We start from the raw sequence: 16,445 nt of genomic DNA on the forward strand, positions 1-16,445 counted from the left end.
CTGGGTGGGAGAAATACCTCTGTAAATGGACAATTGTGTGTAAAAAAATCAAAAGACTGTCATTTACAGAGGTATTTCTCCCACCCAGCATGGGTATGTGTAAAAATACACCCCAAAACACATTGTACTACTTCTCCCGAGTACGGCGATACCACATGTGTGGCACTTTTTTGCACCCTAACTGCACTAAGGGGCCCAAAGTCCAATGAGTACCTTTAGGATTTCACAGGTCATTTTTGTTTCAAGACTACTCCTCACGGTTTAGGGCCCCTAAAATGCCAGGGCAGTATAGGAACCCCACTAATGACCCCATTTTAGAAAGAAGACACCCCAAGGTATTCCGTTAGGAGTATGGTGAGTTCATAGAAGTTTTTATTTTTTTGTCACAAGTTAGCGGAAATTGATTTTAATAGTTTTTTTTCACAAAGTGTCATTTTCCGCTTGTGACAAAAAATAAAATCTTCTATGAACTTACCCATGCTAAGTGGGAGAAATATCTCTGTAAATGACAATTGTTTGATTTTTTTACACACAATTGTCCATTTACATAGAAATTTCTCCCACCCAGCATGGGTATGTGTAAAAATACACCCCAAAACACATTATACTACTTTTCCTGAGTACAGCGGTACCACATGTGTGACACTTTTTTGCAGCCTAGGTGCGCCAAGGGGCCCAACGTCCTATTCACAGGTCATTTTGGAGCATTTGTTTTCTAGACTACTCCTCGCGGTTTAGGGCCCCTAAAATGCCAGGGCAGTATAGGAACCCCACAAGTGACCCCAAGGTATTCCGTTAGGTGTAAGGCGAGTTCATAGAAGATTTTATTTTTTGTCACAAGTTAGTGAAAAATGACACTTTGTGAAAAAAAAACAATAAAAATTAATTTCCGCTAACTTTTGACAAAAAATAAAATCTTCTATGAACTCGTCATACACCTAACAGAATACCTTGGGGTGTCTTTTTTTCTAAAATGGGGTCACTTGTGGGGTTCCTATACCGCCCTGGCATTTTACAGGCCCAAAACCGTGAGTAGTCTGGAAACCAAATGTCTCAAAATGACTGTTCAGGGGTATAAGCATCTGCAAATTTTGATGACAGGTGGTCTATGAGGGGGCGAATTTTGTGGAACCGGTCATAAGCAGGGTGGCCTTTTAGATGACAGGTTGTATTGGGCCTGATCTGATGGATAGGAGTGCTAGGGGGGTGACAGGAGGTGATTGATGGGTGTCTCAGGGGGTGGTTAGAGGGGAAAATAGATGCAATCAATGCACTGGGGAGGTGATCGGAAGGGGGTCTGAGGGTTTGGCCGAGTGATCAGGAGCCCACACGGGGCAAATTGGGGCCTGATCTGATGGGTAGGTGTGCTAGGGGGTGACAGGAGGTGATTGATGGGTGTCTCAAGGTGTGATTAGAGGGGGGAATAGATGCAAGCAATGCACTGGCGAGGTGATCAGGGCTGGGGTCTGAGGGCATTCTGAGGGTGTGGGCGGGTGATTGAGTGCCCTAGGGGCAGATAGGGGTCTAATCTGATAGGTAGCAGTGACAGGGGGTGATTGATGGGTAATTAGTGGGTGTTTAGGGTAGAGAATAGATGGAAACACTGCGCTTGGGTGGTGATCTGATGTCGGATCTGCGGGCGATCTATTGGTGTGGGTGGGTGATCAGTTTGCCCGCAAGGGGCAGGTTAGGGGCTGATTGATGGGTGGCAGTGACAGCGGGTGATTGATGGGTGGCAGTGACAGGGGGTGATTGATGGGTGGCAGTGACAGGGGGTGATTGATGGGTGATTGATAGGTGATTGACAGGTAATCAGTGGGTTATTACAGGGGAGAACAGATGTAAATATTGCACTGGTGAATTGTTAAGGGGGGGTCTGAGGGCAATCTGAGCGTGTAGGCGGGCGATTGGGTGCCCGCAAGGGGCAGATTAGGGTCTGATCTGATGGGTAACAGTGACAGGTGGTGATAGGGGGTGATTGATGGGTGATTGATGGGTAATTAGTGGGTGTTTAGAGGAGAGAATAGATGGAAACACTGCGCTTGGGTGGTGATCTGATGTCGGATCTGCGGGCGATCTATTGGTGTAGGTGGGTGATCAGTTTGCCCGCAAGGGGCAGGTTAGGGGCTGATTGTTGGGTGGCAGTGACAGGGGGTGATTGATGGGTGATAGGTGATTGGCAGGTGATTGACAGGTGATCAGTGGGTTATTACAGGGAAGGACAGATGTAAATATTGCACTGGCGAATTGATAAGGGGGGGTCTGAGGGCAATCTGAGCGTGTAGGTGGGTGATTGGGTGCCCGCAAGGGGCAGATTAGGGTCTGATCTGATAGGTAACAGTGACAGGTGGTGATAGGGAGTGATTGATGGGTGATTGATGGGTAATTAGTGGGTGTTTAGAGGAGAGAATAGATGTAAACGCTGCGCTTGGGTGGTGATCTGATGTTGGATCTGCGGGCGATCTATTGGTGTGGGTGGGTGATCAGATTGCCCGCAAGGGGCAGGTTAGGGGCTGATTGTTGGGTGGCAGTGACAGGGGGTGATTGATGGGTGATAGGTGCAGGTGATTGACAGGTGATCAGTGGGTTATTACAGGGAAGGACAGATGTAATTAATGCACTGGCGAATTGATAAGGGGGGGGGTCTGAGGGCAATCTGAGCGTGTGGGCGGGTGATTGGGTGCCCGCAAGGGGCAGATTAGGGTCTGATCTGATAGGTAACAGTGACAGGTGGTGATAGGGGGTGATTGATGGGTGATTGATGGGTAATTAGTGGGTGTTTAGAGAAGATAACAGATGTAAACGATACATTTGGGAGGTAATCTGACGGCGGGTTTGCGGGCGATCTAATGGTGTGGGTGGGTGATCAGATTGCCCGCAAGGGGCAGGTTAGGGGCTGATTGATGGGTGGCAGTGACAGGGGGTGACAGGGGGTGATTGATGGGTGATAGGTGATTGGCAGGTGATTGACAGGTGATCAGTGGGTTATTACAGGGAAGAACAGATGTAATTAATGCACTGGTGAATTGATAAGGGGGGGTCAGAGGGCAATCTGAGCGTGTGGGCGGGTGATTGGGTGCCCGCAAGGGGCAGATTAGGGTCTGATCTGATAGGTAAAAGTGACAGGTGGTGATAGGGGGTGATTGATGGGTAATTAGTGGGTGTTTAGAGGAGAGAATAGATGTAAACAATGGATTTGGGAGGTGATCTGATGTCGGATCTGTGGGCGATCTATTGGTGTGGGGGGGTGATCAGATTGCCCGCAAGGGGCAGGTTAGGGGCTGATTGATGGGTGGCAGTGACAGGGGGTGATTGACGGGTGATTGACGGGTGATTGACGGGTGATTGACAGGTGATTGACAGGTGATCAGGGGGATAGATGCATACAGTAAACAGGGGGGGGGGTCTGGGGGGGTCTGGGGAGAATCTGAGGGGTGGGGGGTGATCAGGAGGGGGCAGGGAGCAGGGGGGGGGATAAAAAAAAAAAGCGTTGACAGATAGTGACAGGGAGTGATTGATGGGTGATTAGGGGGGTGATTGGGTGCAAACAGGGGTCTGGGGGGTGGGCAGGGGGGGGTCTGATGGGTGCTGTGGGCGATCTGGGGCAGGGGGGGGAGAAATCAGTGTGCTTGGGTGCAGACTAGGGTGGCTGCAGCCTGCCCTGGTGGTCCCTCGGACACTGGGACCACCAGGGCAGGAGGCAGCCTGTATAATACACTTTGTAAACATTACAAAGTGTATTATACACTTTGTATGCGGCGATCGCGGGGTTAACATCCCGCCGGCGCTTCCGTATAGCCGGCGGGATGTTGCGGCGAGCGAGCGGTGACAGGCGCCGGCGGAGGATCGCGTCACGGATGACGCGATCGCTCCGCCCATGCCCTTAGAAGGACCGCCGCCTCTGTGGGTGAGCCGGTCCTTCAGGGCTCCACTTCCCGGCCGCCTCTGTGCGTTAGGCGGTCGGGAAGTGGTTAAGCTCATCCAGAGTGTTGGGTCTTGCATCTCTCAACTTTCTCTTCACAATATCCCACAGATTTTCTATGGGGTTCAGGTCAGGAGAGTTGGCAGGCCAATTGAGCACAGTAATACCATGGTCAGTAAACCATTTACAAGTGGTTTGGGCACTGTGAGCAGATGCCAGGCCATCCTGAAAAATGAAATCTTCATCTCCATAAAGCTTTTCAGCAGATGGAAGCATGAAGTGCTCCATAATCTCCTGGTAGCTAGCTAGGTTTACTGACCATGGTATTACTGTGCTTAATTAGCCTGCCAACTCTCCTGATTGAACCCCATAGTGAATCTGTGGGATATTGTGAAGAGAAGGTTGAGAGACGCAAGACCCAACACTCTGAATGAGCTTAAGGCCGCTATCGAAGCATCCTGGGCCTCCATAACACCTGAGCAGTGCCACAGGCTGATTGCCTCCATGCCACGCCGCATTGAAGTCATTTCTGCAAAAGGATTCCAGACCAAGTATTAAGTGCATAACTGAACATAATTATTTGAAGGTTGACTTTTTTTGTTTTGAAAACACTTTTCTTTAATTGGTCGGATGAAATATGCTAATTTTTTGAGATAGGAATTTTGAGTTTTCCTGAGCTGTACGCCAAAATCATCAATATTAAAACAATAAAAGGCTTGAACTACTTCAGTTGTGTGTAATGAATCTAAAATATTTGAAAGTCTAATGTTTATCAGTACATTACAGAAAATAATGAACTTTATCACAATATGCTAATTTTTTGAGAAGATCCTGTAAGTTTTGTGAAAAACTGTAGAAATAGCCAAACAACATTTGTGTTTTTTATCTACAATAGCACTTTTTATTTTTAAACTGGAATTGGTAAAACTGAGAAATAATGTTTTTTCTATTTTTTTTCCTCTTTCTCCTATTAAAATGCATGGAAAACAAAATTTTTCGAGGGGAAAAATGCCATACAATGTAAGCCTAGTTAGTCTTGAAAAAAACGATATATATTTAATTTAGGTGTCATTAGTAGGGATAACGTTATTGCTAATTGTAACGATTGGTGTCAGCAACCAGAGAGAGAATCTGATCCTTGGCGATCCGCAGTATCCCCAAGAATAAAGATATACCCGATTATTGAGGATCTGCGGAATCGTCAATAATCAGATATGTCTAACCTCTAGACACCTGAGAGAGTGTAAGTGTTTGGTGCAACAGCAAAAACTCTGAATGAAGACCACCAGAGGAGCTGGTGGCCTGAGACTCCTGAGGAATTCACCCCAGACTGTGGGTGATATTCCTGTAGCCTGTGGACCCCTGAGCGAGGGACCGAGGCTGGGGTTGCAGGAAGCCCTGTTGCTAATATAAGGTCTTGCCCTGAACTGGGCTAACGTAATACAGTAGTAGCACAATCCTAGTTTTGGGTGTGAGGTCCGTATTCACAACACCCTGGAACTAGTCTGGAGCATAACATAAATGATAATACAATTTCCTAGTCTTGGGTGTGAGCTCCGTGATCATCAACACCCTGGAACTAGTCTGGAATATAACACAAAGACAATACAGTTCCCTAGTCTTGGGTGTGAGTTCCGTGATCATCAACACCCTGGAACTAGTCTAACAAATAATACAATTCAATTAGTACTTTCACCTCCCTGGCAGTATATTAAAAACCGCCAGGGGGCAGTGCTGCCGTTTTTTTTTTTTTTTTTTTTTAAATCATGTAGCGAGTCTAGGGCTTGCTACATGATCCCCCCCGCCCCTCCGATCGCCTCCGGCGATAGGTGATCAGGAAATCCCGTTCAAAGAACGGGATTTTCTGGAGGGCTTCCCCCGTCGCCATGGCGACGGGGCGGGATGACGTCACCGACGTCATGGACGTCGTGACGTCTAAGGGAGTCCAGCCAGGAAGGTTAAGCTATCAACAGAATCTGGCTAAGTGTGAATTCCTAGGTCCACCTAGTTCAAACACACTGTAAGGATCTGACTATGCTCTGAGTGCCTTCATGCAAGTGTTAGCAATGGCAGACAACCAGCAACTGACAAGCAGCAGAATATATAGTTGCTGGACTCTGCCGCCCCGCCCGAGCCATTCAGCCAATCATGAGTCCTGCAGGAATCAGCAGATCTTCCCCTGCTGGTATAAAGGTCCTGAGTTCAGGCCCGCGCGCGCGTAGCTCTCCATCTGCCTATGTGCACTAACAGACCCAGCCACACCAAGCGCACGCTGCTGCATGCTAACCGCCGCGTTGGACGCGGAAACAGCTGCTTTGCTGTCAGGACATGCGGCGGCTTTTCCGCATTCCACCATACTACCAGACGCGTGTCTATGCGTGCAAACCGCCGCGTTGGACGCGGAGTCAGCCGCCTTGCTCTTGACATATGCGGCGGCTTTTCCGCGTTTTTTCACACTAATTAAATAGGGACATAGCTAAAACGTCAAAATTGCTCTGGTCCATAAGTTGGACTGAAGGTCTAGATGCAAAGTGGTTAAAGGACTAAAATTGGACCAATATGACTAAAATTGGACATCCAATTTTAGTGCTTTATTGGACATCCATTTTTAGTGCTTTAATAATCTTCATCTAGCCAGTCATACTGGACTTTTTCTTCTGAAGAGGTAAGACCAACATTATTTCTCCTTTTTAAACTTTTTTTAGGTGTTTAAATTCGGCACCTCCAAACTAGCTTGTTTGCAAATTGTTCCACCCTAGTTGGGAGGTTGTGATTTTTGTAGCCAACCCTATAGAAGCGCAACCATTTAGTTCCTGTTCCACAGAACCTGGAAAACCCGAGTGGGGTCAGGCATCTCTCCACAGGCTCAGTTGATGGTTCCAGGTTTGCAACCCAACCTGAGTATAAAATTCATCTCAGTCTTGTGAATGCCTAAAATTAGACATACTTCACCATTGGCTCCTAGTTTCCTTCTTGTTCCCCAAATTATATCTCATCATGTTACATGTCAATGTCACCTCGGATACACTTTAAAGGTACTTGTGAGACAAAAAGATCAAAGTTAGGCATTTTCCTCAGTAGAGAGAAGCCTCTAGGTAATCCAGAGGCTTCCTCCATTCTCCTTGACCCCACCGATGCAGCTTTTGGACCCTCTAAACCTATTTGACAAGAGCTTGTGGAATATATTCTTGCGCTGTGCTTTGATCTGTTTATGAGCACACACTTGCATACAATGATGAGAGCATGGCCATGAACAGGGTCCCAACAACCAACAGTGGAGTGGACTAGGATTGGAGAAGCCTCCAGATCATCCAACTTTACTCCCCCTCCCCAAACTGATTTGCTTTAACTCTAGGATAATTCATACATGAAAAGCTATATTTGGCATATTCCTGACTGCCTGGCAACTCTGCTGGAGTTTAATATACATCACAGCTGTGACTGTATAAGAGTCCACTCACTGAAGGCTTTCTGTACATAAATTATCAACAGATGCTAATGGAGAGAAGCAACATGCAAAGAAACCTATACCCTTGAGGGTGGGGGGTTGAATAGTCTTGTTGTGCATCTGGAGATAAGTCAATGCTCGTTGTACACACTCAGCCACGGGGAGAAAACTACTGTAGCATGCATCTCATTAGCCCATGCTTCACGGAGATTAGCATTCATCAATAACAGAGATCACTAGAGAGAGAATTGCATCTCACCAAGGTTTCATTTCTTTATCCAAGGCAAGAGGCAAGATGGGCTGATTTACATACATACACCAAGTATTCCTGATGAATACATTCAATAATAAGGCCATTCTACGAGCGTGTTGTTAAGGCTTAAGTGTGATACCGCTTTCAAAAGCTATAAAATAAGGTATAAAATGGATTCATCAATTTCATACAAGCCATTTGTAATTTAATCCTGGACTCCAGAAACAGAGTGAACTGAATGAATCTGTAGCCTCACACTCCAAAGGTGGATATACAATTGTGTATATATATATCCTACTATATCCTACTAATATAATAAATGGGAAAGTTCGGATGTTTGGATGTTTGTTACTCGATCACGCAAAAATGGCTGAACGGTTTTGAATGAAATTTGGCACACACATAGTACATTACCTGGAATAAAGTATAGGATACTTTTTATTCCCATAAGTAGTAGGCGGAGACAAATACAAATTTCACTGGTTAAATGTAAACTGCAGCCATTCTTACACTGTTACTGGCAGGGCTCTCAAACTTTGCACAGTTGGTCACTGCGTGACTGGGATTAATATTCAGAAAAGTGGGTGGAGCCTACAAAAGCCAATCAAAAATTACCTATTGATTTTCAAGGGGAATATTTACATTTCTGCCATTCTTGCACTGTTAGTGGCACAAGCCTCAAACCTGGTACAGTTGATCATTGGGTGACTGGGGTTTAAATTTATAAAAGGGGGTGGAGCCACAAACAGCCAATATGATTTGTTTCATTTTAATGCAGGTTATTGATGCCAAAGACCGCAAAGCTCACAAACTTGGTCATTGAGTAGTTGATTAATTGTGTGTTAGGGTTAGGGTTAGGAAAAGTGGGCGCAGCCAACACCTGCCAAATACATAATCGGGCAATGCCGGGTCATCAGTAGGCGGATACAAATGCAAATTTCACTGAGAAAATGTAAACTGCAGCCATTCTTACACTGTTAATGGTAGGATTCTCAAACTTTGCACAATTGGTCACTGGGTGACTGGGATTAATATTCAGAAAAGTGGGTGGAGCCTACAAAAGCCAATGAAAATTCACCTATTGTATTTCAAGGGGAATATTTAATTGCTGCCATTCTTGCACTGTTAATGGCACAAGCTACTTGCACTGTTAATCACCTGTACCTGGTACAGTTGGCCATTGGGTGATTGGGGTTCAAATTCAGAAAAGGGGTGGAGCCAAATCCAATCAGATGTATTTTATTTCAATGCAAAATATTGATGCCAAAGACCGCAAAGCTCACAAACTTGGTCATGGAGTAATTGAGTAATTGTGTGTTAGGGTTAGGAAAAGTGGGCGGAGCCAACACCGGCCAAATACATACCCGGGCAACGCCGGGCGTTCAGCTAGTATATATATACACACACACATCACTCACATAGTATCTCACATTTTTTTGTAAATATTCTGTCTTTATACGGGACAACACTGTGGCCGGTCTCACGTCAGCTACTAGCGTCTTAATTGCAGTGTGATCGGATGATCGCATCGCAACTCTAAAAAGGAGCTTCATAGACACCTACGTTGATGCGTGGTAATGTAATTATTGGCAGTGAACCAAACTCTAAGTGAGGCTCTGTAGCGCTCACTACCTGTGGCAGAAATATGAATTGCAAGAAAGTGCACCGCAACGCAAAACAGTTTAAAGAGACAACGAAGAGAAAAAAAAATTATGATATAATGAATTGGTTGTGTATTACAGATAATTACTAGAACATTAGAACATTAGTAGCAAAGGAAATATTCTCATGTTTTTATTTTCAGTTATATAGTGTTTTTTTTTTTTTATAACAGTGCATCATTCTCTAATATTTGCAGTTTACATACTACTCAGCATTCTGAATGATTTTACAGAACAGTCTACTGAACTTTTGAACCCCTTCAATGCAGAAAGAAATTACAATGACTGACAGTTGAGATAACAAGCTTCAGAAGACAGAGCTCTCTGCGACTTTGAAAGTCATGGAGTTCAAAGGAGTCATCAGGGAGATTTTTATAAAAAAAGCGCTACTTACCGTGGGCTTCCTCCAGCCCCAAGCTCCTAGGATGTCCCTCGCCGCAGCTCTGCCCGCAGCCGTTCGCCGCAGGTCCGTCCCGGTCCCCGGCGATGACGTCAGAGTGACCTCCAGGTCGCTCTGAACTGCGCCTGCGTGAGCGGCGCTGTCAATCACCGCCACGTGGGCCGGAGCGGACTGCGCAAGCGCAGAACTACTGATAGCAACTGGAGTTTCTAAACTCTTCCTGTACTGGAAACAATATTAGACTTATGTCTCTGCTCCTAATGTTTTATTTCTTAGCTGTACTACACATACAAATCATAATATCATAATTTTTTTTTCGCTTCAGTGTCTATTTAAAATATCTGCGGCGCCATTCACTTACATGACTTCCGGTCAGCACATATCACCACGGATGTTGATCTATAATGCGCTGATGCTTTTGCGTCAGGTCGGTTGCTTCCGGTAAATCGCATCCGATTTGAAATGTCCCAGAGACTTATATTGCTTTAGCGTTACCCTGCGGTAAAAAGGGTATCGCAATGCAATGAAAACGCACTAGTGTTAAAGGGGCCTGGATATATTTAGACACTTTGATACAATGTAGTCAATGAACCGCTTGTAGAACAGTTTAAGTTTGCAGCCATTAATGTCTAAACCACTGGCAAAAAGTGAGTACACCCCTAAGGGAAGAATAACCAAATGCTGCCCAATAGACATTTTCTGTCCCCCAGGGTCCTGTCATTCATTAGTGTTACAAGTCCTCAGGTATGAATGAGGAGTAGGCATGTAATATTTGGTTTTATTGCTCCCGCACTCTTGCATACTGGTCAATGGAAGCTCAACAAGGGATCCCAAGGCAGAGAACTCTCCAATGATCTTACAAAAATTGTTACTCTACATAAAGATGGCCTCGGTCAGGGGTGCCCACTGTGTAGATTGCGATCTACCGGTAGATCACAAAGGACTTCATGGTAGATCCCAACAGCACTATATTTTCCATTCTGTATATACAACTGTGCTCTGTGCTCCTAAAATTGTACATACAGTAGGTAGATAGCTTACAAGCCGAAAAAGTGTGGGCACCTCTGGCCTAGACTAGATGAAGATCCTCAACACAAATGTTTCCACTCCACAAGATGGAGATCTCACTTTACCACGCCCCTTCTCTTCCTCCCTTTCCTGTTCCATCGGGCAAAGCTTAGCACCTCAGCAACCTCTATATAACCAACAACAGCAAGGCATTTTAAAACTCAACTGAATGTGAGTAAAGTGAAATAAATTAATCTAAAATAAACAAACAATTCCAAGCTACGAGTTTTGCATGGAGGCATTTCTTTCCCTAATCAGTTGTATCATATGTACACAGTATCAAAAATCCAGAAGATGCTGCTGTATTTAGTAATACAGAGGTTCTGTTACTCCAGCTGAGAGTTTGACACTGTACCTTTGAGTTTCTTACCTGTGTCTAATAGTCCCGATCAATCTTATATGCCTAACCCTAACCCTATACCTCTTTCAAATGCTAGTCATCATCATTGATCTCATGCAGGGGTGTAACAAGACTTTATAGGGCCTCCCTGCAAAAATGATAGCATGGCATATAGCTTGGTCGCAGAACTCCACATGATCGGGAGTAGACAAATAGCAGCAAAGCGTGTTCTGCTGTGAAGCAGGATCTAGAAACAGGAAAAAAATTGCACACGCTCCTGCACACAGTTTTTGTGAGTGAATGGGGATGTTTCTTTGCTAGTTTGCTGCACTTGCAGTTGTGGAATGGGAGGAGTAGGGGCCCCCAAAAAGCCTCAGCGCTCTCCTGCGATGGCAGAGGTCGCAGGGGTGACTGTAACGCCCATGATCTCATGTTAAAGCCTAACCCTCGTACTACTGCAACACTATTTCTGCATGAAATGGTTACGTGTAGTTTCTAGATACGTTAGAAAGGAGGCGCTCCACAGGCTGGAACTTGCGTTTATGTTTAATTGCAATGTCAATACACGACATGTTACGGGCTCCGCCCTTCATAATGAAGGGCGGAGCCCATAACATGTCGTGTATTGACATTGCAATTAAACATGAGTGCAAGCTTCAGCCAGTGGAGTGCCTCTTTCTAATGTATGTAGTGTGGAGAAGGGGTGGTGAACCTGCATGGAGGAGTGCACCGGCTTTACCTAGCTCTCTTGACTGAGGATTGAGCTATTACAGGAGATCGTCACAGTGTAGTTTGCCTTCTTAAAACAGAAAGTATTTGTGATAATTCAGGTTTCCCACAATGCATCACTACTGAATATGCAAATTATTTCTTTATGACCCTGAAGACAGGCTTATATCCAGAACCGGTAATGCATAGCAGGTCTATAGCTTATAAAATTTACAGAGCCACATCAACCCAACATGCAGACAGGCTGTTTCGGACTGTTGGTCCTGATCAGTGCATGGCAGGGATTGATATGGCTCTATGGGGCAGGGGCTTGGTCCAGTACAACAGAATACCCAAGCAGCTCGGGGTGACCCAAACTACTAGGAAAATAAAGGGGACTAAAAGAGACCAAAAAACCCTCCTACTAAAAAACATCACTTGTAAAAAGATAATTTGCATATTCAGTAGTTTCTATTTCTATATTGAGTTTAATCCCACTTTATCTTTAGACTTTAGACTAGTGATGTAATAGAATCCTCACTCTGATTAGCCAGTAGTATTTGTCTTACAGTTACCAGGATGCAGAATGCTTTAAAAAGAGGAACTGTCGCGAAAATCTTACAAGTTAAAACACATACTAATAAGAAGTACATTTCTCCCAGAGTAAAATGAGTCATAAATGACTTTTCTCCTATGTTGCTGTCACTTACAGTAGGTATTAGAAATCTGACATTACCGACAGGTTTTGGGCTAGTCCATCTCTTCATGGGCGATTCTCAGCATGGCCTTTATTCTTTATAAAGGCATTCTCTAAAAATGATTAATACAAAGATGCTAGCCAGCCTCCCTGTTCGCTGTACACTATTTTGGCAGTTGGACGGAGCAACTGCCATTCACTAAGTGCTTTTAAAAATAAAAAAAAAAACCTACTCCAAAATCTGTCGGTAATGTCAGATTTCTACTACCTACTGTAAGTGACAGCAACATAGGAGAAAAGTAATTTATGGCTCATTTTACTCTGAGAGAAACATACTTCTTATCTTTATATGTTTACATGTATTTTAAATGTTCGCGATGGAGGTCCTTTAACTAAATGTTTCCTTTCTCTGATTACACCTCTCTGACGCTGCAGCTGTCCTTCCTTGGTAGGTTTTGGGGCTCCACATCAATAGAATGATTGGGGCTCCATGTAAACCGTGCACTGGGGCCCCAAGCTCCTTACTTATGCCACTGGCTATTCGAATTTGCCTTGCACAATTCTGGCTTTAGTTTCTTTGATATCATTTTCCAAATGCAGGCTGGTCCTCTTGATAAGAAGCCTGTAAAACTTTTGTTCTGATGCATATTTCACACACAGGGACAACAACAAGAAAACACGTTGTTCTGAGATTATATTGAAAGCAAAAAGCCACTTCTTGCTGCACAATTTATTTGGCTTACAAAGCTAGCTTATCTCTAGAGACTGGTCCTCTTTAAGTTTTATGTGGAGGTCTTTAACTAGGAAATTGGTTGCACAGATGCAATTATGCCACCCCAGGCCATCCACATCTAACAGATCATTATTTTAAAAACATGTACTTCTTATTTGTATGTGTTTTAAATTTTAGGATTTTCGTGACAGTTCCTCTTTAATAAGATCTTTTCCGCTTTTTGCGATGATTTTTACAATTTGAACTCCTTTGTGAAAATATAAATGAAATAAAAAGACCATTTTGTTCATCACCAGTTGATTCTATCCACTATTATAACCATGCTTTATGGCTTTCATAAGCAAAAATTAGGCCTCTGATCCTATCGTTCTTAACGAGACAAGGATGCCATTGTTTTACAAGGAAGCACATTGTTCAGGCACATCTCAGTCTTAATGACTTTACTTTTGTTTTAGAAGCAGCTCGATAATGAGAATAATGAGAATGGAATCATAAAAATCTCACGTTCTTGAATCCTCTGTAGAGAATCTGGAGCTCCTTCTTTGTGAATTTTGTCTGTGCTTCGAGCAGCTCGAGAGCCTCGGGGCGATGCCGCACTGTGGCCATCTCCAATTCATCTTCCACATTGTCTGAAGAATCATGTAAAAAATAGAAAAAAAGACTAGCTAAACCTGAACAATCAATGCAAATTGGATTCACATCTGAGAAATGAGACACACAAGGTTACAGAGGCCCGTGTGGTTTGATGGTGCGTTTGTCCTCTCCTCCCTCCATGCAATATTCAGGTTGTCCTTCATTAGTTCCGTGTAACATTCATCAGAAGCTCAACAACAACCAATGTAACAGTATTGTGTTTTTCTGTATTGTATAACTGGACGCATCAAGCCAACACACAGAGGCAGGGGCATAACTACAAATTGTAGGGCCCCCCAACAAAACTGTGATGGGGCCCCCAATGTTCACATTCTGTTGCTTTAACATTCCTAGTGACCATCACAGCCTATGGGCCCATCTTGCAAGGTTCATAAAACAAGTATGGACATCATAGTCTTCACATCCATAAATAGTGTAGCCACAAAAACACCTGATCTGCAGGATGGAACCCTTTATCAGAGGAAGTGGAGTAATAGCCGGGACCCCATTACAGCTCTGAGCCCCCTTGCAGTTAAAGGAGTTGCTCCCCCATAGTTACACCCCTGCACGGAGGTGCTTAAAGAAAACCAGAGGTGTAGAAGAACCGATACTTACCTTCTGCTTCCTCCTGCAGCATAAACATGTGCGAGTCTCTCACCGTCCTCCTGCGGTCTGCCGTTCAACAACGATCAGTCCCAGTAATTGGCTCAGTCGTGTCAGTCTTGCATGCACAGTAGCCCAGACTGATCCCGACTGAGCCTATTACTGGGGATGATCACGGCTGACTGGCAGGCCGCGGGAGGAAGGCAAGGTTTATGCTGCAGGAGGAGGCAGCAGCGGGTCAGTATCAAGTCTTCTTATATTTACAGCTCTGGTACACTTTAATGTGATGACCTTTGTGCTGAAGTATTACTTTCTGTTGGACATTTGTGGATATGTCTTTTGCATTCAGCAACAATCATCTATACCAGGGATGTCCACTTCCAGTTCTTAAGGGCCATGTTCATGCGAGTATTTAGGATGGACTGAGAAATGGAGAAATATGTTCTACTTGATGAACCACACCTTTCTTGATTCAGTCCTATCGATTAATTAGAGCTGTGCCAAAAATGTGTGAGGACCTCGGTTGTGTGAGGACACATACATGTAATGAAAGCGCCCATTGAAAAGGGCGCAAGAAATAGACGATAGTCGAATATCGTACCTAAGGAGAGGCAATCCTAATGAGTAGAGATGGCCTAGCCTTGGAAAACTCATGGAGAAGCACATGATCAGTTTGATCAGCTGATAGACTTGTTCGCCTCTGATTTGCTGTGATGACTTCCTGGTTTAACACATGATCATCACCAGCAAATCAGAGCCTTACAAATCTATCAGCTGATCAAACTGATCATGTGCTTCTCCATGAGTTCTCCAAGGCTGGGCTATCCCTACTAATGAGAAAAATTTCAATATATTGTAGCGCTAGTAGTTTTTAGCTAAAACGGCTGCAAAGAGAACAATAAGGTTACTCCTACCTCACCACATATACACCAGATCAAAACTATAAAACGATCAGATCAAAATCAGCGCAAGGGTTTGTTTTTCAAATTTGGAATCCTAATGAGGCTTTTCTCACTATCCTCTGGTCTGTGTGGCCACTTGCGGACCCTCCAGCTGATCAGGGCCTCTTCTGACATGGTGCCGGCTTACTGTGCAGGCGTGGCCACACTTATTCAGATGCAGTAGCGCTGTGCTCATGTCAGAAGAAAAGTGCGGACCCAAGCAGATTACCAATAAGCCCTTGTCTTTTATCTTTGAAGGGCCTGTTCTTGGCAACAGGGGACCGCAGGACAGTGAGGGAAGCTTCATTAGGCTTCCCTATTCTTATGCAAGTATGCTCGCTTGGTTCACTTTAAATCTGGCCCCTCTTCTTCCACATACAAGGACCTCTCTCCTGCATATCCAACCACCCCTGGAACAGCAGCTGCCTAGGCCTGGTCTTGTGTGGCCCTTCCAGAAGTCTGGACAGTACTCCTGCATCAAGTACAGGTCTTCGTAAGGCTGGATTTATACTTTTATTGCCCCTAGGCCAAGTATGTTGGAACTCCCCTTCCACATGCAGCAGCGCCCCTCCCATTCCAAGTGCAGCCCCCTCTTCCATGTGTAACAACCATGTACTGAAGCCCCTCTCTTTCATGTACAACTCCCTTGAGCATCAGCTACCGTGTGTTGCTCCTCATTTGCAGCATTCTTTTTTATATGTAGCACTAGCAACTAATATTTCATGTCCAGATGCCCAAGGCCTGGGCCTTTGGGGTCTTTCCAGAAATCAGGCCCTGGGTCTTCGCATCTATGCACATTTTGCCAACAAGGAAAACTTGTACATAACTGTTCTTGCGAAAGTTTTGGGATAGTAAATTGTCTCTTTTAGCTGTAAAATTGATTTTGTGTAAAACAGAGGCTCATCTTTTCCCCTAAACTGTACTTTTACTCAACTGAAGACGATAAATAAAAACTGACTGGTTGCTAGCAAAGCCAGAGGTGAAAAATAATAACAAAAAAGCCCTGCCCTACAGAACTGGAATCAGCAGCCACTAGCT

The 16,445-nt window shown here is 44.5% G+C and overlaps 1 protein-coding gene across 5 annotated transcripts in view; it reads right to left on the bottom strand.

Moving 5' to 3' along the window:
- KCNIP4 (potassium voltage-gated channel interacting protein 4) overlaps nucleotides 1-16,445 on the bottom strand; it is an 895,743-nt gene that overhangs the window by 144,430 nt on the left and 734,868 nt on the right. For all 5 annotated transcript variants that reach the window (XM_068267783.1, XM_068267773.1, XM_068267791.1 and 2 more), the window contains exon 2: nucleotides 13,735-13,859. In XM_068267783.1, coding sequence (XP_068123884.1) covers nucleotides 13,735-13,859 — 125 coding nt within the window. The remainder of the gene's footprint in view (nucleotides 1-13,734; nucleotides 13,860-16,445) is intronic.

Source organism: Hyperolius riggenbachi, chromosome 1, assembly GCF_040937935.1.
Source record: "Hyperolius riggenbachi isolate aHypRig1 chromosome 1, aHypRig1.pri, whole genome shotgun sequence".
In the NCBI taxonomy this organism is placed as follows: Eukaryota; Metazoa; Chordata; class Amphibia; order Anura; family Hyperoliidae; genus Hyperolius; species Hyperolius riggenbachi.